The 21,769-nt window shown below is 35.5% G+C and overlaps 1 protein-coding gene across 5 annotated transcripts in view; it reads left to right on the forward strand.

Annotated features, from left to right (window-relative positions):
- The window catches only part of LOC135195665 (EF-hand calcium-binding domain-containing protein 4B-like), a 127,107-nt gene that overhangs the window by 103,083 nt on the left and 2,255 nt on the right, over positions 1-21,769 (forward strand). For all 5 annotated transcript variants that reach the window (XM_064222042.1, XM_064222040.1, XM_064222038.1 and 2 more), the window contains 13 exons: positions 4,858-5,032; positions 5,883-5,993; positions 7,625-7,753; positions 9,716-9,838; positions 10,687-10,814; positions 12,526-12,678; positions 14,997-15,057; positions 17,261-17,399; positions 18,171-18,609; positions 19,038-19,357; positions 19,675-19,981; positions 20,592-20,744; positions 21,503-21,587. In XM_064222042.1, coding sequence (XP_064078112.1) covers positions 4,858-5,032; positions 5,883-5,993; positions 7,625-7,753; positions 9,716-9,838; positions 10,687-10,814; positions 12,526-12,678; positions 14,997-15,057; positions 17,261-17,399; positions 18,171-18,609; positions 19,038-19,357; positions 19,675-19,981; positions 20,592-20,744; positions 21,503-21,587 — 2,323 coding nt within the window. The remainder of the gene's footprint in view (positions 1-4,857; positions 5,033-5,882; positions 5,994-7,624; positions 7,754-9,715; positions 9,839-10,686; positions 10,815-12,525; positions 12,679-14,996; positions 15,058-17,260; positions 17,400-18,170; positions 18,610-19,037; positions 19,358-19,674; positions 19,982-20,591; positions 20,745-21,502; positions 21,588-21,769) is intronic.

Raw genomic sequence — 21,769 nt, forward strand, 5'->3', positions numbered from 1 at the left:
GCATTTTCAAGGCTAAAAATATAATTTGCGAACATAAAAACTCAAATTAATTTATGGTAATATGCAATGGCAAACATATTTATAAGTATAGGAGCTCACTAAAATCTTATAATAACCTACCCATATGAAAGAAAGAGCAAGACTATCAAAAATGAATAAAAACCGAGTGAGGGAAACCAGCTGCCCAAACTACGTTATAAAGAATTTTACAGAGGACGATTGAGTGTATAACGACGGTACAATCCTTTTGATAATTATAGACGATTGAGTGTTTAACGACGGTACAATCCTTTTGATAATTATAGACGATTGAGTGTTTTAACGACGGTACAATCCTTTTGATAATTATAGACGATTGAGTGTTTAACGACGGTACAATCCTTTTGATAATTATAGACGATTGAGTGTTTTAACGACGGTACAATCCTTTTGATAATTATAGACGATTGAGTGTTTAACGACGGTACAATCCTTTTAGATAATTATAGACGATTGAGTTTTTGTTTTAAAACGATGGTACAATCCTTTTTGGAGAATATAGACGATTGAGTGTTTACGAAACGGTACAATCCTTTAGATAATTATAAGACGATTGAGTGTGTTTAACGATGGTACAATCTTTAGATAATTATAGACGATTGAGTGTTTACGACGAATAAGAATCCTTTAGATAATTATAGACGATTGAGTGTTTTAACGACGTACAATCCTTTTGATAATTTATAGACGATTGAGTGTTTTTAATGACGGTACAATCCTTTTGATAATTATAGAACGATCGAGTGTTTTAAACGACGGTACAATCCCTTTTGATAATTAAAGACGATTTGAGTGTTTTAAAACGACGGTACAATCCTTTTGATAATTATAGACGATTGAGTGTTTAACGACGGTACAATCCTTTTGATAATTATAGACGATTGAGTGTTTAACGATGGTACAATCCTTTTGATAATTATAGACGATTGAGTGTTTTAACGACGGCACAATCCTTTTGATAATTAGACGATCGAGTATTTTAACGACGGTACAATCCTTTTGATAATTATAGACGATTGAGTGTTTTAACGACAGTACAATCCTTTTGATAATTATAGACGACTGAGTGTTTTAACGATGTACAATCCTTTTGATAATTATAGACGATTGAGTGTTTTTAACGACGGTACAATCCTTTTGATAATTAGACGATTGAGTGTTTTAACGATGGTACAATCCTTTTGATATTATAGGACGATTGAGTTTGGGTTTTAAAAACGATGATACAATCCTTTTGATAATTATAGACGATTGAGTGTTTAACGATGGTACAATCCTTTTGATAATTATAGACGATCGAGTGTTTTAACGACGGTACAATCCTTTTGATAATTATAGACGATTGAGTGTTTTAACGACGGTACAATCCTTTTGATAATTATAGACGATTGAGTGTTTAACGACGGTACAATCCTTTTGATAATTATAGACGATTGAGTGTTTTAACGACAGTACAATCCTTTTGATAATTATAGACGATTGAGTGTTTTAACGACAGTACAATCCTTTTGATAATTATAGACGATTGAGTGTTTTAACGACAGTACAATCCTTTTGATAATTATAGACGATTGAGTGTTTAACGACAGTACAATCCTTTTGATAATTATAGACGATTGAGTGTTTAACGACGGTACAATCCTTTTGATAATTATAGACGATTGAGTGTTTTAACGACAGTACAATCCTTTTGATAATTATAGACGATTGAGTGTTTTAACGACAGTACAATCCTTTTGATAATTATAGACGATTGAGTGTTTTAACGACGGTACAATCCTTTTGATAATTATAGACGATCGAGTGTTTAACGACGGTACAATCCTTTTGATAATTATAGACGATTGAGTGTTTTAACGACGGTACAATCCTTTTGATAATTATAGACGATCGAGTGTTTTAACGACGGTACAATCCTTTTGATAATTATAGACGATTGAGTGTTTTAACGACGGTACAATCCTTTTGATAATTATAGACGATTGAGTGTTTTTAACGACGAGGTACAATCCTTTTGATAATTACAGACGATGAGTGTTTTTTTTAACGACAGTACAAATCCTTTTGATACAATTATAGACGATTGAGTGTTGAACGACGTACAATCCTTTTGATAATTATAGACGATCGAGTATTTAACGACGGTACAATCCTTTTGATAATTATAGACGATTGAGTGTTTTAACGACGGTACAATCCTTTTGATAATTATAGACAATTGAGTGTTTAAAGACGGTACAATCCTTTTGATAATTATAGACGATTGAGTGTTTTAACGACGGTACAATCCTTTTGATAATTATAGACGATTGAGTGTTTAATGACGGTACAATCCTTTTGATAATTATAGACGATCGAGTGTTTAACGACGGTACAATCCTTTTGATAATTATAGACGATTGAGTGTTTTAACAACGGTACAATCCTTTTGATAATTATAGACGATTGAGTGTTTTAACGACGGTACAATCCTTTTGATAATTATAGACGATTGAGTGTTTTAACGACGGTACAATCCTTTTGATAATTATAGACGATTGAGTGTTTAACGACGGTACAATCCTTTTGATAATTATAGACGATTGAGTGTTTAACGACGGTACAATCTTTTTGATAATTATAGATTGTCGCGAAAAATGTAGGACCCCTTTTTAACGACAAACCTTCCACATCATCAGGTTATTTAGCAAGAAGAACATTAAGGGACAGGTGAAACAGCTCTGTATTTGCGTGATTTGGCTGTGTAACTGTGGTCGAGCAAACTAATCAGAGGAGAAGATGAGGAATTTATTTAATGACATATTACCTTTGTCTATTAAATAATTAACAAAATATCCGATGTATACGATTTGGGAAACAAAGGAATTGCTCTAGGCGAAAACGCCAAAGTTAGAGAAAACTCTTGGGAGTTGTCTGAACTTGCTACCATCTCATGAAACTTAAGTCAAATCTTAATAATGAATAGCTTTCTAATTTCCAAATTTACACAATAAAAATAATGCGTAATAAAGTAGTCCTTAAGTTGGCGTCACCTAAGTGTAGAGTGAGCAGTCACTACTAGGCCGGAACTCATTCTTTCCCGATACATCTAACTCGCAGGTAAGGCGATCATTACTCTCCTCTGATTAAGCTGGTTATTGTTCAAGGGATTTGTATGTGACTTTATCGCGGTTCATCCGCTCAGTTATTGAGTTTACTTTTAAAATATTGTGCTGAATGTAATGCGGGTTTGATTAATATTTAATTAACGTGGGTTTTTTAGATGAATCTTTTGTAAATTGTGTTAATTGTCCTCTTTAGGGACTAGAATTTTCATGCCGACCACGTGATACCTAACTTTCTTACGTTGTGAAATTATCATGCTGATTCTTGCCCCTTTGAGTCTTACGAAGTAGACATTATGCACGGGGAATCGTTATTGTGTTAATAAATTTTAATTTTGTAATAAAACTCCAAATCTGGCCTTGTCTCTTCAACCCCTCAACCGGGTAGTAGCAATATTGTCCTTATGGCCTTGTCATCGACCCATAACAACAATGTCTAGAATTCAGTGCAACAAGCGTAAAACGCAACATAGATTCTCAGATAGTAAGTTCGTTGCTGTTCTGTAGCTGGCCTAAGATGGAAAAATCCTTACTGTCAATGTCAGTTTTACATAATTTTGAATGTGTATATATTTGATTGTTCTGGATTAGAAAACCTGCTACTTGTTCTATGGCTTATGCCCTTGTGGGAATCTATTCGAACCTTCAACAGCCTCCTCGTGCATCCCACGTATAACCCGTGATCACATCTCCTGCAAGTATATTTGTAAACGACGCTGAACGATAGAAGAGGACTGAGTCAGTCTTTGACTCTAAACACTGTTTGGAGTCAAAGATCCCTCAAAATTTGGGTATCTGACCCAAATTTTAAGGGACTTTTTTTTTATTTTTTTTTTTTTTTTTTTTTAAATTCAAAGCAGGATAACTCTTTTGAATATTGGTTGTGCATATTCTCCTGAAAGTATCACCATGCACGAAAGGGAAACTTGCAAACATCTTCAGTTTCGTCTCAGTAAATGTAACGACCTAACCATCTTCGAATCCATAATTATCAAAAAGATTGTACCGTCGTTGAACACTCAATCGTCCTCTGTAAAATTGTTTATAGCGTAGTTTGGGCTTATTTATTTTTGTTAGTCTTTCTCTTCTTTCATACAGGTAGGTTGTTTTAAGATTTCATTGAAGTTCTTTAGTTATAATTTGTTTGCCTTTGAATGTGGTGTTTGATTTTAAATGTTTCTACTTCATAAAGAGCTGTTGCCATTGCATATTACCACAAATCAATTTGAGTTTTTCATGTTCGCAAATTATATCTTTAGCCTTGAAAATGCGACTTGGAATTCGTCGCAAAACGTCGGCATAAATGAAACTGTCACCGGATGAAGTTGCCTTTCCCTTACTTCCTTCACCCCGGCCCTTATATATAGTTATATTATATAATTAAATATAGATAATACTATCTTAATATAGATAATATAATCTATTTATATATTATATAGATATATATAATATATATAATCTATATATATATATAGATATCGTATATATAGCATATATATATATATATAGATATATATATATATATATATATAATATATATCTATATCTAGATAGTATAATATTATATATATATATTTCTTATGATATCTATATATATCTATATAGATTATATATCATATATATATCTCGCTATATATATATTAGATCTATATATATATATATATATATATATCAGCTATAGATATATATATATATATAAATTCATCGTGAACAGCCCTTCATTGGTGGAGTCTGTGTGGCGAGACGTCTGTCAGAGCGACGCAGCAGCCGAAGACCCTAGCCTGGGACGCCTTGTGACCGCCCTCCTGCAGGAGCTATCGAGGGCTAAGACAGAGCAGACACAGCTGGAAGCCGCCCTCAACTCCAAAACGGAACAGTACAACCTACAGGTCAGTGTCAACCGAGTTCACCCACCCACTCTATAGGCATCTCAGTCCTTATTGTAAGCTAAATTGCTTCTTTGGTGCCAACCCTCAGAGGATGTCATACGATTGCAACTTAGGAAGTTCAAGCGCAACTGCAATGCATTTGTGCCCCAATACTATTCTCATTACATTATGATGCGCTCTTATCTATTTATCGATTTTTTTCTTTCTCTTTTTCAATAAGTGGTATCTCTTCTTTCTGTATTTCCCTTTACTTCCTCTACTTCTTCCTAATGAACACCATATTCTTTGGAAACTTGAATTTCAAGTCAGTGGCCCCTGTGGGCTTGTTCCATATGAACAGGTTTCATCTACTGACTAAAATAAAGTACATAATGATATTAATATTTTGATAGAAGACCCTCTTTTAGACAAATTCTGTTAAATAAAATGGGACAATTATTTTCTCTATTTTTCTTATCATCCGCTTCTCTGGCTCAGCGATGTTGCTTAGTAACTGGCCAATATTCATATTGGGAAATTCTAAAAATTGCTGAAGGGGATGTTTTATTTGAACACAGGATTCTGGTATCATTTATCTGGTATACTGGTGTTAACAGTATACTGGTGAACAGGGATCTCGGGTCCAGGTCAAGCAGGGGTCATCATAGTGCTGGTGTTATTCACGGAATAATACCAGCACTTGTGACCACTCCTGTTCGGCGTTTAAAGAAATGATCAAGTTTTTTTTTTTTTTTTAATCGGACTTGATAGATCTGCTCATCTTATTCAGTTATTTTCTCCCTATTTTCTTAATCCGTGACCACATTTTCTCTCATTTTTTTTATTTTGTTTCCTCACTTTCTCTCCACAGGTGGCACGACTGTACGAGGAGCTCGAGTCTCAGATTAGTGGCGAAAGGAACAAAGTCGAAGCTGAACGCAATGAAAAAGGAGCCCGGGCCTTGGCATCCTTGGAGCAAGAGGTAATGTTTATTTTTAACATACGATCTAAACCCGATCTAAACTACGTACAAAATGGCATAAATTCAAATGTATATCCAATACACAGCATGTTTGTTGGACACTTACACGAGACCGTTTGAAATTTCATACGGTTAAGTTGCAGCAGTTTGCACCTTACTTCTAAAATAGTGATATACTATTTTCTTCAGTTGAAATATTCATGACTTCTCCAGTGAGCAATAAAGATTTAAATCTTATACACCTTGTTGTTTCATGATAAAATGAATAATGTCAGCAAATAAAAAATAATATGGCTGCACAATGAGATTGCAATTTAGTGATATGCTAAATTCACTTTGCGATTTTGGCTCGTCTTATATCAACTATTAACCACATTCCCTTTTTTTATATAATATAATACACCTCCTTGAGGCACGTAATCATAAATGAAGAGAAAAAGCCTAAATGTATGTCAGAGATTTTTACAAGAAGAGGAATCCAAATCAGGGCGAGTTTAAACCAGAGGATGAAACATGACACTCGTATCTCGTTTGGTTGTAAAGCTAGTCCTTGCTGACGTGCGTGGTTTCGCACAAGTGCCATCTCTGGTAAGTCTTACTGTGTTGATGGCAAAGCTCTGGTAATTTTGCCGACATTGGTGACAAATGTGAAGTCGGTGATTCCCAGTCTGTAGGCCTTACTAAAGAGGTGATTGCAGCGTCACCTCGTCCCCTGACTGCAAGCACTTTTTAATCTTTTACTATACCTTCATTCTCGGTTCCATCTTGCTGCCCAACCTCCCTTAGTGCAACCGAGCGATTTTCTCCCACTTTCAAATCTATAGATCCTTTCATTTCATCTCACTGACTTTCTTGCTCTTTTTATCTCGCTGTCCAACCACTTGAACAACTGCCTGTTTTCACTGTCTTGAGGGCTGGAGAGCTGAAAGTGACCCAGCGCTGGGCTTTGAAGACTAAATTTCATGATTCATGCTTTCGTTTAGGAAATCGTGCTCTCCATCCGTTGAAGCTGCTCATCAAGCACGAATGTGCGCCGCTTCTATTAGTCACAAAGATTGGTTACTGGTGCAACGTCGGTGGTAATACGGGAATATCTATTTATGTGTGTGTATATGTATGTACACACACGCACACACACACTATATATATATATATATATGATATATATCTATATATATATATATATATATATCTATATATATATATATATATATATATATATATATATATATAGATATATCTATATATATATATATATATACTATATATATGTATAGATATATCTATATATATATATATATATGTATATGTATATATATATATATATATATATATATATAGTGTGTGTGCGTTTCTGTGTTTTATGTTCTTGTAGTCACCAGAAGAATTAGAAGAGTCAAACCTACTTGAGTGAGAACTAGGTGGAGGGATGGCTGGAGATGTTTAAGTGATTTATGAAGGAAAAACAGAGTTGGGGTGGGGGGAGGGGGAGTTCCACGGAGGCTATTTGCATCACGAGGCGTTGGAGGCGATGATGAAACTCATGATGATTTATCAGAGAACATGCCTGTGTGACACGATACTTCAGCATTTGAACTCACGAACGGACTAACGGAATGACTTCTCAACAGATGAGGGACCGCGAAAACGCCTTCCGGGTCCTGCAGGAGGACAACGCTGCATTACTGAAGAAGGTGGAAACTCTCACGTCGTTGGTCACAGCCGGAAAGCAGGATAATACCCGTCTGATGCAGCACTTGGTAAGTACACTCATATGAGTTCATCTCTCTCTCGGCTGCCCACGGAGACAACAAACACCCCGGTTAGAGAAACAGTGTAATTCGAAGACAGTTGCTGGACATCTCTTCAGTGTGAAGACTTTTGTATTATCCACGCAAATGATATTACTAAACTGTTACTCTGTTCCTCGAACTCGCGGTTTTATTGCATCCATCACAGTTCGATGCCGAGTTTCCGAAACAATCTACCGATGAAGATGATTCGTGAATTACCTTAGTCGTCAGATTCCTTTGGTGGAGATTGAAAACAGGTCAAAACGACACCTAAAGATTAATTTTGGTCATATCAAACCTAAGCTATAGTAGATTCACATCAGCCGTGCATTTGATGTCTAGGCCAGTCCCTTACGACGCTCCTGATTGACTGTTGATAAGCCAATCACAGGGCTGGAAACTCTCAGTCTCTCTCTCGAGATTTCACATAGGCAGGATGTATGTTCCACGTCTCCTGAGAGATACGTCTTTCAGGAGAGGTGGAACATACATCCTGCCTGTGTGAACTCTCGAGAGAGACTGAGAGTTTCCAGTCCTGTGATTGGCTTATCAACAGCCAATCAGGAGCGTCGTAAGGGACGGGCCTAGGCGTCAAATGCACGGTTGATGTGAATCTACTATAAGCAACATTTTAGAGGCACAGGACACAAAATCAGTAAGAAAACTAGACTTCTTGTCATTATGTCCTAAATTATAGGAAATTAGAACACTACCACCTGAGAAGAATACCTAAATATAAATACGCTAAAATTTCGTGTACTGACTATAAGATAACAATACTGTAACTGCCTTTGTAATCACTAGTCTGGGACATCGTCATTGCCAAAAGACTTACTGTAGAAGCTGCCAGGTATTTTTTATCTCCACCAAGGAGATAATTATTGGTTTCGGTTTGCTTTGTCTGCCTCTCAGTCTGTTAGCAGGATGTGAAATGTAATCAACAGATTTTAACAAGCCTTACGAAAATATTCAGAATAAATCATTCTATACTTGTATCCTAATCCACTGCCTTTCGCACAAAAGGGTCACCCTTAGCATGATAAATGGATAAGTTAATAATTATAGACCACATGGATATATATATATATATATATTATATATATATATATATATATATATAATATATATATCATTCTGTTTTTAGCAGGTGCTTAGTTGGAATTGTCTTGTTTTATTGTATCTTTTTAGCTTATTAAGACTCCTATAGTCATCATTTTTAATTTGTTTGTTTTTATCTTTTCGCCTTGGAGATGTAACGATGTTGTCACAAAACACGTCGGCTAATAAATGTCACCTTGGATAACCGGCTCTCTTCTTGTCACCCGCTGATAGGTATATATATATATATATATATATATATATATATATATATATATATATATATATATATATATTATTGCACATAAATATTTATTTATACATATATATATACAGGTATATATTTGCGTATATATATGCGCATATATACATACATACATACATATATATGTATATATATACACACATTAAATGGATAAATTAATAAATATAGATATATGGATACACTATATATATATATATATGTGTGTGTGTGTGTGTGTGTGTGTGTGTGTGCGTGGATGTGTATGTGTGTGGTGATGGTAAATACTATATACATATACACATGTATATGTATATATATACATACACACACAGACATATATATATATATATATATATATATATATATATATATATATATATATATATATATATATATATTATAATTAAATTCACAAGATTATAATACATTCAACCCCGACCCGTGTCATTTTATCACTGGGCGTGACGTCATCTTCCCAATCAATTCTCAAATACAGCATAAAAAATTATCTGATTCCATCATTTTAATTCTTTACCCTGTCTTCCGGTTTCATCCATTTTCCCTCCTCCGTTTTCCTCCCTGGGCAGAGCAAACTCGAGGAAGAGTATTCCCTGAAGGAGAAAGAGGCCGAAGAGCTAGCGTCCACCCTTGACCATCTGAGGAAGAGCATCAAGGACGAGAAACGTCGGAGGGCGCAGCAGGCGCTGAAGGTAAGTGGCGTTCCTCCACTGATTATTTGGACGCCGTCATCTGACATCACAGTCATTGCGGTCATTGACCAGATTACTGATTTCACAGGTGTCAGGTCACTACTCTGAGTGGGTCCAGTATAAAACAAGTAAAAATTGCGCCGATCGGTATAATGCTGAATGAGTCGCCGCCCATGAAACTTCAACCAAAGCCCGGTGGTTGCGTGTCCAGTACAGTTGTCAGACGTACGATTAACTTTAACCTTGAATAAAATAAACACTACTGAGGCTAGAGGGCTCCAATTTTGTATGTTTGATAACTGGAGGGTGAATGATCAACATACCAATTTGCAGCCCTCTTGCCTTAGTAGATTTTAAGATCTGAGGGCGGACAGAAAAGTACCGACGGACAGACAAAGCCATCTCAATAGTTTTCTCTCACAGAAAACCAAAAATGGATAAGTTTTTATTAACTGAAGTACTAGTGAACCTAATGAGGCCAGGTGTAAAGATTTGCTTAATCCTTTATTTACCCATGATGATATGAAAGTATTCTTTATCTCGATGTAAAATAAAAATTTTTATAAGCTTTCATTTATCTATATCGAAATGAAAACACCCTCTTCCTTAAATGTCAGGTGACTGATGTAAATGATCCTTTATCAAGGAAAGTCATCTTCCTTTTTTTATCTTATGATATGATAAACTGAAAACGGCATATTTCCCTGTTCCAGATTATCCCAAACAACTAAACTTTAAACAACCTCAAACCTTGAAAATGAAGTCTCATCTTTTACTTCACAGATTCGCTTCATTTTTCTCTTCATTTTTCAAATCGTCAACTAATTATGAACTGTATCTTTGACAAGGTCAGCGAAGGCATCGCTCTGGAAAGGGAAAGTTTGGTGACTCAACTTGACCTCCTCAGGACCATAAACACTGAGCTCAGAGATGAACATGACCAGTCTGGGTCGGCCACAACAAATGAACAAAACAAGTACGTGCGCTGGGCTCATTGTACTTTGCATTCCTGGTATATATGTGTATATAGTGTTTTATACATGCATATATATATATATATATATATATATATATATATATATATATATATATGTATATAGTATTATACACATATATCAGTGTATGTATGTATATATTACACACACACACACACATAATATAATATATAGATATAATTATATATATATATATGTATTGTATGATGTATGTATGTAGTATGTATTATATGTATTGTATGTATGTATTAATATATATATATATATTATATAATAATATATATATATATATATATATGTATAGTCTGTCAATACACACGATTTACACACACATACACACACATATATAATATACACTATGTATATATATATGTATAGAGCTGCAGATACACACACACACACACACATATATATATATATTATATAATATATATATACATATATATTATATATATATAATATATTACACATATGTATATATAATATGCATACACACCACACACACACACACATATAGATATATATATATATATATATATATATATATATATATATATATATATATGTAATGTATGTATCTGGTAGACTATTTACGTACATTTCATACCGGTGCACACTATAATAAGATGCTGGGAATGTGTCTATGGCATCTTTAGTTCAATACTTCTCTTTATGTGTGAGGTATAGGTTGGTTAATGTGAGCTTTATTCCTTTGTTATCAGTGATCGTCTGCGAGATTGGTTTTTGGTTAAATATCACCACATCGAAGTGGAAGCGTGATGGAAGTAGCCTTTCCTCATTGCTATTTCCACGCCGGAGGAAACTGGATTGCCCTTTTCAGGGGGAATTTCCAGCAAGGAATTTCCTTACCTAATCCACAAGTCTTTTTTTTTTTCTGTTTTTCTCGCGTTTCTTCTTTTTCTTTTTATAACTGAGGACAAAATAATCCTGTGAATAACCCTTGAGGTTTTGCATCTTTTTCTTAGAATCACGGAAATGACATTGCCGTCCTGGTTAGGTGTTGACAATGTTCGGTTTCCTGTTCGCTGTAACTCTCTCTTTTTTTCTTGTTACAGAAAAGAAAACTCGATTGAGACTAGAGGATGAATCCTCTATTTTAGTTTTTTCCTCCATCTCTCTCTAACACGCACCCGCATTTATTGTACTAATTGCGATGAAAAAGTCAACGTTGAGGAATTATGCACCTGTCAGCATGAGGATTTAAGTAACAGAGAGCTCGATTGCATTTCCTTTGGTAAACTTTTCCCCCCAACAACCTGCCACTTTTTCCTTCTTTTTTTCCTGGTGGTATGTTTCCCAAAGACTGGCGAGAAAAAAAAAGTGGCTGGATGAGGGGAAATAATTTACCAAAGGAGATGCAATCGAGCCTCTGTTACTTAATTCCTCATGCTGACAGGCACTTTATCCCCTACGTTGACTTTTATATCGCAATTAGTACAATATATAAATGCAGGTGCGTGTTAGAGAGAGATGGAGGGAAAAAACTAAACTAGGGGACTCATTTTCTCCGTCTCAATCCAGTTTTCTCTTCTTTAGCAAAGGAAAGGATAGATAGGTAGAGTGATACATAGATACATACATATATAGATAGAAGAGGCTTGAATGTACATAAGGTTTATTGCTACGATGTAAAACTCCGAACCTCCAGAGACTTTCTTTGTATACTTTCAGTTCGAAGTCCCTCCACCAGGAGCAGCTTACAGCCAGCGCTCCAATCCTCTCCAAAAGGAATACAGTAACCTTTGAATCCACGGCTGACATTGTAACGGAGAAACCATGCCCTCCGAAGACACTTCCGTTGCCTGTTTACGATGGAACAGAAAGGTAAGGTGTCAAAAGAACTTCAGCAATTCCCCACATCTCCGGATTCAGTCTGTTGTGGAAATGTTATACTTAATAGTTAAGGACGATATTTGTTTTATAACAGGGGCAATACCAATGAGCATTTAAAGCAGTAAAGTTTTTTATTTTTATTTTCTTATTTTTTATAAGCTATTAATCGCAATATACCCATGATATTTAGCCTATCGTTTTTCAGAGACATAAGAACTCAAATGTGTAATCGTCTTCGGCATTTCATATTTTGATATCGTGAGAGTTTTCATGTACACTTCAAGGCAAGTAAAAATAAAAAATGCGCCGAGCGTATAATGCTGCATAAAACCCTCAGCTATGACCGGTAGTACCGGACTTCCGGTAGCTTTTCAGTTGCTCACCAAATATGGTAGAATGAGGGTGCGTCCCATGCCTCCGGAAAGTGTTACCAGATGCACGATCCATGGCTAACTTTAACCTTAAGTAACATAAAAACTATTGAGGTTAAAGGGTTGCAATTTGGTATATTTGATGATTGAAGGATGGATGATCAAAATACTAATTTACAGCCCTCTAACCTCAGTATTTATTTTAGATCTGAGGGCGAACAGAATATAAGTGTGGATGGACGGACAGACAAATCCGGCACAATAGTTTTCTCTTGCAGAAAACTAAAAACTTGTGAAAAAAATTTTCCTCATAGCTGACAAAAAATTTACCTTTGTGAAAAGAAAAATACACAGGATATAAATTACCATATCCTTTATTAAGTAGACATTACCTCGTGTGAGATCGGCTCGTAATATCTGATTTCCAAATTTTGTTTAAACAACTTATGGCGTTCCATCTTCTTGCCTCCCAATGAGAAGAATAACTACCCATGTCTCTCTTTGTACCTTCCTTCACACTCAGATAACGTTTAACCCGAGGACACCATTATGGCTTGGCTGCCAAGGTCACAAAAATGCCCACGGTTAGAATTACCTCGCATCTTTGCCACATTACCTAGGAAGGAGGTTCATGTTTTGCCATTATTATTATTATTATTATTAAAACCTCTTCAGAGTACTTGAGTTACTTTATAAGATTGAATAATTCATATGCCATTTTATGCCAACATACCGTACCTGAATTCCAACACCAAATAACATTTTTGCCCCGTGACAATACCAAGCCTTCTATGATTATGAATTTACGTTGTTTGTCCATATAAATTAAACATCTGTGCTAAAAACTGGTTGCTAAAAATGACTCATCCTTCGCAGACCGTAAAGTAGTGGCGCGAGTAGGATTTAGAACAGACTACTATGTATGAAACTCCTGCAAATTCATTAGATATTCTGTAATAATTTAAAGATATAAGTCTTCGATTTAGGGCTTTGAAGTTTTGTATTTTGTTACATAATCTGGATATATTTTCCACTTCAAATGACTGGCTAGAGGCTTTAAAATGATCAAGGAAACCTTTCCAAGAAATATACGAAGCCATATATAAATATATATATATAATATATATATATATGTGTGTGTGTGTGTGTGTGTGTGTGTGTATATATATATATATATATATATATATATATATATATATATATATATATATATATAAAGACAAAACCCACGAAGAAAAGCGACACAATGGAGCTCTGCAAGGCCTCGTAGTTTTGTCTTTATTTTCGTGATTCTGTTACAAACACATACACACACACTCACACACACACACACACACACACATATATATATATATATATATATATATATATATATATCATAATATATATATATCTATACATATAAAGTGTACCTGTAACCTGGTTGAAGGATTTACTTAGGATAATATAGCACATGTTGTTGAAAAGATTTTAAGAAAATTAATTCTCATAACAATAACGGATGTATTACCTGCAACTAAATTGAAGCATAGTTTATGACATCAGTGTCCTTTTCCAAAGACAAGATTACGGTAACATACGCAGTTGTCGGTTTCAAATAATTACTCACTATATTTCAAAATGGATAGTAATCTTCCGATGTGAGTGCGACGTTCTTCTCTTCCAAACTTCGAGGCTTGACTTTCGACAGGGTTTCCAAGGTTCAGTTCGTATTCAGCAATTGCGTGCAGCTACTGAAAATGATTGAAATATCAGTTTTAGCGTAGATAAAACTTATTTTACGCTAATTATAAGTTCATCTATAGATTATATCATCAGGTCATTACTGAATACCTTGACGATTAACGACTGAAGTTGTTTTACATAATTATTATTATTATTATTATTATTATTATTATTATTATTATTATTATTATTATTTTATTATTCATCTTCCAGAACACTCCCGGACGAACCTCAGTCTCCGACTGACTTCGAGCACGATGAAACCTATTTTGAGGTAAATAATTCGTTTCTTTTTTCATTCTGAGTTCATTGGACAGGCAAATATATACCCTTTCTTAGTCCACTCCCTAAATAAACTTACTGCCACACCAACATATACTTTGTATATATACCCTTGAAACATCATCTGTCCTTATTTTACCAGTAACAAGGGCACAGAAGGAAGTGCTCGAAATATATAGTTGCAACGTTCAAATGGCGTTTAATGGGCCTTTTAATTTCACACACACACACACACACTCTCCAAGCGGCCAACGGCTCGCGACCTCTCTCTCTCTCTCTCGGCAACTCCTCTCTCTCTCGCTCCACCTCTTTCTCTCCATTCTAACAGGTAATCAAAATGAGAGTCAAGTTATATAAAAAATAACTATTTATTTAACAATGGAAAGATAATGAATCAAGTCTCACAGACTAACTTAACTCAGTTAACCCCCCAACATTAAAATGTCTAAAACAGTAATTTGTCACACCAATTGTCTCTCCCATCTGGGACTCTCTGTCCCCCTAGGACTCTCGGTACCCCCTTGCCAGTCAATTCCCTCACCAGAATCGTCTGTTTCAAAGACACGAGAAACACACTCGTTAGCACACATAAGTTTAAAGACAAAGTTAAAGATTAAACATTCTTACAATGTGTAACAAGCCATTCCTTTTGGCTAAAGTAATTCAACACTCACCCATTGCCAACCAGGATTCTCACTCACTGTTTAAAAAACACTTTGGCACCGCCATCGTGGCTCTGCCTTTCTCCCTCGGATCTCTGTGCAAGTCTTCCCATAGACTTGGCTAAAGACGCCATTATCAAAGGAAGAGGCGCACACGCACATATGAATGCACACTTCGTTAACGCCTCATATTACTGGCTACAACCAGTTTCCCAAAGGCACTTTGAAAAAGACCCATGAACTCACATAACTACAGGACGAACGTTGACCCGTCTTAACTGTGCACTTTTTGAATCACGCCATCACAGAAATCATTTATCAGCTTCATCACGTTGTTGCTTCGGCTCTGTTCTCCATCCACATTCCCAAAAAAGCTCACAACGAACATATTAAATACATTATTAATTACACCCCCTAGGACTCGACTATATATTAATAATATATATTATATTATATAATATATATATATAATACAATATATATACTATATCACATATATATATATATATATATATATATATATATATATATACTATAATATACATGATTATAATCACTTTTGCACGTGATTCATTTATGACACATATGAACAGGTGAAAAATAAGAGGCGGAGTGTAGGTCCTGACCGGTTTCGACTTTATTCCCTTCGTCTGATATGTATATATATATATATATATATATATCTATATATATATAAATATATATATCTATATATATATATATAATTATTATATCTATTATATATATATATATACATTTGATTTGAAATCACGAAGAAATAAAAAAACGTGATGATTACACGAACAAAGTTACAGCCACGAAGGAAAATTAAAACATTGGAGATACTAAGGACTTTCGTCTTATTACCAAGACATGGTCACAGCAGCTAAACATATACAGAAGCAAGGGCCTATATAAATGGTGGGTACAAGTCATAAGGGAATATGCAAATGTTTGGGAGAGTCACAGAACAGTCAACAGATAAAAATCTAAATCTACTTATTGGTAATCCTCTTTATCCTATCTTTCAATTCCGTCTGGAACATATGTTTTATGACCGGGTCAAAAGAAAATATATTTGATTACATTAAATTATTCACCCAGGTTAACTGAATAAAAACAGATTTTAAAAGAAGTTCCTTTAAATGGGTTTCTTTACACCGTGACAATATTTGACTTTGCGTCCAATGTATTCTGTGAGACTTTTCACTTAAATGTAAAAATAAAGCATTATTTGTCTGACCTGTTCTTCCCGAGTATTTGTGTTAATTTAATCTCCAGTGTTTCAATTTCCCTTCGTGGCTGTAACTTTGTTCATATATATATATATATACTTTGTTCATATATATATATATATATATATATATATATATATATATATATATATATATATATATATATATATATATATATATATATATATATATATATATATATAATATATATTCATTAATCAATACCTTCATAGTCGTGTAGGAATCAACAGTCTATTGGGGCAATCAGTCAATCGTGTACTTCATTTTTCATCATCAGAATTCACCCGTGGCCACAAAGGACAGCCATATGTTCCCTTTGCTGACACCTCCTCCTACAGAACCTAGCATCCTGCAGGAACTGTTGCAACATCCTTGCCTGTGCATGTCCTCAGAAAAGAACCACTGTGATTCTTCAGGTGAGAGCTATAGCCTATTGGTGAACTTTTTATTTTTCTTATTATTATTATTATTATTATTATTATTATATTATTATTATTATTATTATTATTATTATTTTTATTATTATATGTATGTGTACAAATGGAGATTACTATTTACAGTTATGGGAGGGCATTATCATAATTATTACTATTATTGATTAGCCTCCAACACCGCGTAACTAAAAAATGAAAATAAAAAAACTAGGAAATTGTGCCACCCATGTCTTTCAGGTGGCTGACCTTCCTGAAATTCCCGCTCCTCCCCCAGCCTCCCTTGACAAAGTTCTCAATGAAATAGGTAAGGGTCTTCCAGCTCTTCTGGTGCCCACAGTAGTCCAGTTGACACTATTACGTAGCATTCTCCCAGGGGATGAACGCATGAAGCACATGTCCAAGCCATCTCTATCTCCCTCTGATCAGTGGCTCACCTTCTTATGGATCTTCCGTAGTTTCCCCTGTTTTATCATTTCTAACTCTCCAAGCCATCGCCCTCTCCCTTTTATTATTAGCTCTTCTTCGTACGGGACTTCCGTAATTGTCCTTATGCTATGATTTCTGTCTCGATCCTGCTCTAAGACTCTACTCCTTAAAGTTTGTTCTCAAATCAATAAAATCTTTTAGATATTGTTTCAATGTCATAACATGATACCTGTCCGTATAGTATTGACTTTCTTTCGTATATCATTTCAGTTGCATTGATTATTATCAATATCACATTCGGAAATTATATAAGCTGTATATTCACAGAGAGTGGCCACAACGCAGAACCAAGAGTGCCACTTCGAAGGACAGACTCCATCACACAAACTTCTCCGACGCTTTCCCTCACGAAAGAGCAGCAGTTTGATGGATTCTCCCGCAAAGCAAGCATGGATGCCTCCTCTCCTGACATGATCATGCAAGCGGAAGAATCAGATGAGAGTAACTTGCAACAACAAGACTATTCCTCGACAGAACACAATGACCAACTTACGGACGAACGTAACCATCAACCACCAAAGGAAGATTCTAGCATTCCTACGAAGGAAAACAGGGAAGACCCTTCAAAGGGCAACAACGAGGATCCTGGGGATCATCCAAGAGAGGTCAACAACGATCATTTGACAAAAGGACAAAATGACAAGCCCAAGAGCTGCCTCAAAAAACAAAAGACACCCGACATCATGAGGGTTTGCAACTGCCAGAGGTAAATTTTGTTACAGTGTAGCTGTTTCATACATGACCCTTATAAATGATTAACGTGTGTGACGATATCAACAAAATCATCAGATGCCCAAAGAAATATATACCTTCATTTCCCTATTTTTATAGAATTGCTAAAAAGGGATTACTATGAGGTGAGTAAGTCTAGTTTCCGGACAAACGTGCGTTTTGCATGTATTTATCTTTTCAGATAGTTTCTAAGTGGGACAAATCGGTTTTTTTTATATAATATTATGTGTATATAACTTCAAGATCACGTCATGAATTGGGTTTTCAATTCTAACAGTGGTGCACAAATTAATTGACCAGACAAAATTTCACTGGGTTCTGTAACAGACAAGTGTCAGTCTTCTGTCTGTAAAGTCACAGAAGAGAGAAAAAATTATATCAGTTTGTTCTGCCATGTTTCAGAGAACCGCCTCCGCACTCGTCCAACTTCCTCCATTCTACTACCATAATTCATCATCCAGAATTGTCAGTTCTGCAACCTGATCTGCTTCCTCAAACATCCTACATCAATCAAGCGTTTGTCTTTTCGCAACATACCTATCATTCGCACGCTTATTTACCTGTAATACAGATGCATTCACAGTCCACAGCCACAAGTTCGGAAGATTTCCCAAGTGAAGTTTCTGAGCAAGCCATCGATGAATGCCACCTAGCGGGGAAACTTGCAAACGCTAACTCAAGCAATAATGACAGTAAGACTGAAGAGATCAAACCTTTGGCAAGTATTTTTACAAACATATTATCTGTCTATTTAATTCTCTTACAACATATTCTTTTGTAAATATTCTCATTATCTCAAGTCCTTTATCACTTTTCTAACAGGATTCTAACTTTGATTCACAGGTTAACATGAAATCAGGAGATGCTGTTTGTATAAAATCCCAAGACCATTCAGAAGATTGTTAATTAATGGAATTTTAGCTTTGCTTATTCATTTGGCCAATGAAACTTTCATTTTTCGTTCTATTTGTATTATGTGTTAAGATATAACTGTGCTATATTAAAGAAAGGAAAATATTACACTCTGAAATTTAGGCAGAGGAAAAGGATGTGAAGAACGCCTCCGACGATGCTGGCCTAAGTGACTCTGGCAGTCACGTAGCCAAGATGAACAACAAAAACCGAAAGCTTCGAAGACAAACCAGCGGCTCCTCTCGAATTGGGAAGGCTGACACAGGCAACATGGAAGACACCAAGGATGATGACCTTGACACCCGAGCAGACTACCAGCCTCCGGAGTCATCAGGAGTTCGAATCATCCCGCTCTCTGCAGTGACCACGACGAGGATGTTCAAGATCGTATTTATAGGAGACTCGGCTGTGGGCAAGACTACGTTCATTCACAGGTGTTTCGGTGTTTAGAGGCCTGCTCCTTCTGGTCTTATTGCTAGTGCATTTTCCGTCTTATTTTTGTTATTACCATATGTAGAGTAGATTAGGAAGATCTTGCGTGTATTGTATACTGACACCATAGTATTTAGTCTGTGTATTTACTCTTGTAAGTTATATGGAAAGTAACATTTTTGCCTACAATATTCATACAGGAATAGATTTTCATGGACGAAAACATACTTTGCACTGAATTATTCTCTAGTAGAAATGTCGTATCTGCTATTTTTCTGTATTTTCATTGACTTCTAAAATATTCGCGTGGTTTAAAGTTTTAGGCGTAACTGGTTATAAACATGACTTATCTTTAGACAAAATTGTTTGTACTTCATTTCAAAGCGGTTACTCCTTGTCAGTTTGTATGTGATATGTTTTCTTGAATTTATGTCTACACGTACTTCCCTATTTTTTGACGATGAGACAGTCGTTTTTTTTTTAACGGTAATGTGCATAGCTAATAAATGACCCCTTTTGGGTTCTTCCATCAGTGCATGCATACTATGAATTTTCATGATGAAAGTAGAAGTAATAGAAGTGACACCAAGTTACGTCCATTTTTCCTTTCAGGGCAGCCGTGGGAGAATTTCGCAATTTCTCGACTACTGTTGGCGTTGATTATCGTTTGATGCACATATGCGTCGGAGGAACAAATGCATTATTGCAACTGTGGGACACTGCCGGCCAGGAAAGATACAGGGCAATAACTAGGCAGTATTACAGGTAGGTGAACAGCAACGGTTACTATCTCCTTCCATGAGGCTACGTTTTGCAGCTACAGGAAATGTCTACGTTAGGCTATGCTTGGTAACTACAGTAAATATTACCTACCTTCAGAATGTAGTATCAGGCTGTGAAAAATGTTGTTTTCAATTTTGGGAATTGTCAAAAGGTTGAGTTTGGCAGATGCAAGAATTTGCCTCAGTTACACTGCATCCGACATAAAAAAAAAATTATCATCATCTGGAAGCGCTTGGCAGTATATTTTGTCAATTATGTTGTGTTTGGCAATGAGGGGAATGTCTCCTGCCATCACAGGCGTCTGGTATCTAGAAAAATTTCAGCATCAAGCTGTGTTTTGCTGTGGTTAATGTCAACTTCCATCAGATTGTACTTGGCAATTTTGGGACATGTATCCTTCAGGTTTTGTTTGATAATAACAGAAAACGGCTCCCCTCATAAGGTTGCCTCTGATAACTTTGGGTGGGATGTCTTGGTATGGCTACTTTCTGGCAATTGATGAAAATGTCTCCCTGTTCAGGCTGCGTTCGACAGCTACAGGATATGTCAAACTCAAGTAGTGCATGGTAACTGAGGGAAACGTCTACATCATTTTGACCATTATATGATTATAGGGTGTTACTGAACATTTCTGAAGTGATGTATTTTTATGTATTTGATATACTTCCTGCAATCCAAAGCAAGTTTCAATATATATATATACTATATATATATATATTTGCACACTGTTTCTTCTACAGAAAAGCTGACTGTGTGGTTGTGATGTACGATATCACTTGTGAAAGGTCCTTCCTCCACGTTACGGACTGGATCTCCTCTGTCCGGGTAAGATTCTGACCTTCAAAATAAAATAGAATTGAAATTAATGTTCCAGGTAAGCAAGTTTACCTAGATAAGATGTTATCCTTCTTTAGCTTTGACAATTAAAACAGGACGGTGAGTAGTCTATACCACATGATAAGGCATCCACTGATCCCATTATGTTGTTTTTGTACTGCACTGTGGCC

This window comes from Macrobrachium nipponense, chromosome 16 (assembly GCF_015104395.2).
Source record: "Macrobrachium nipponense isolate FS-2020 chromosome 16, ASM1510439v2, whole genome shotgun sequence".
Taxonomy (NCBI): domain Eukaryota; kingdom Metazoa; phylum Arthropoda; class Malacostraca; order Decapoda; family Palaemonidae; genus Macrobrachium; species Macrobrachium nipponense.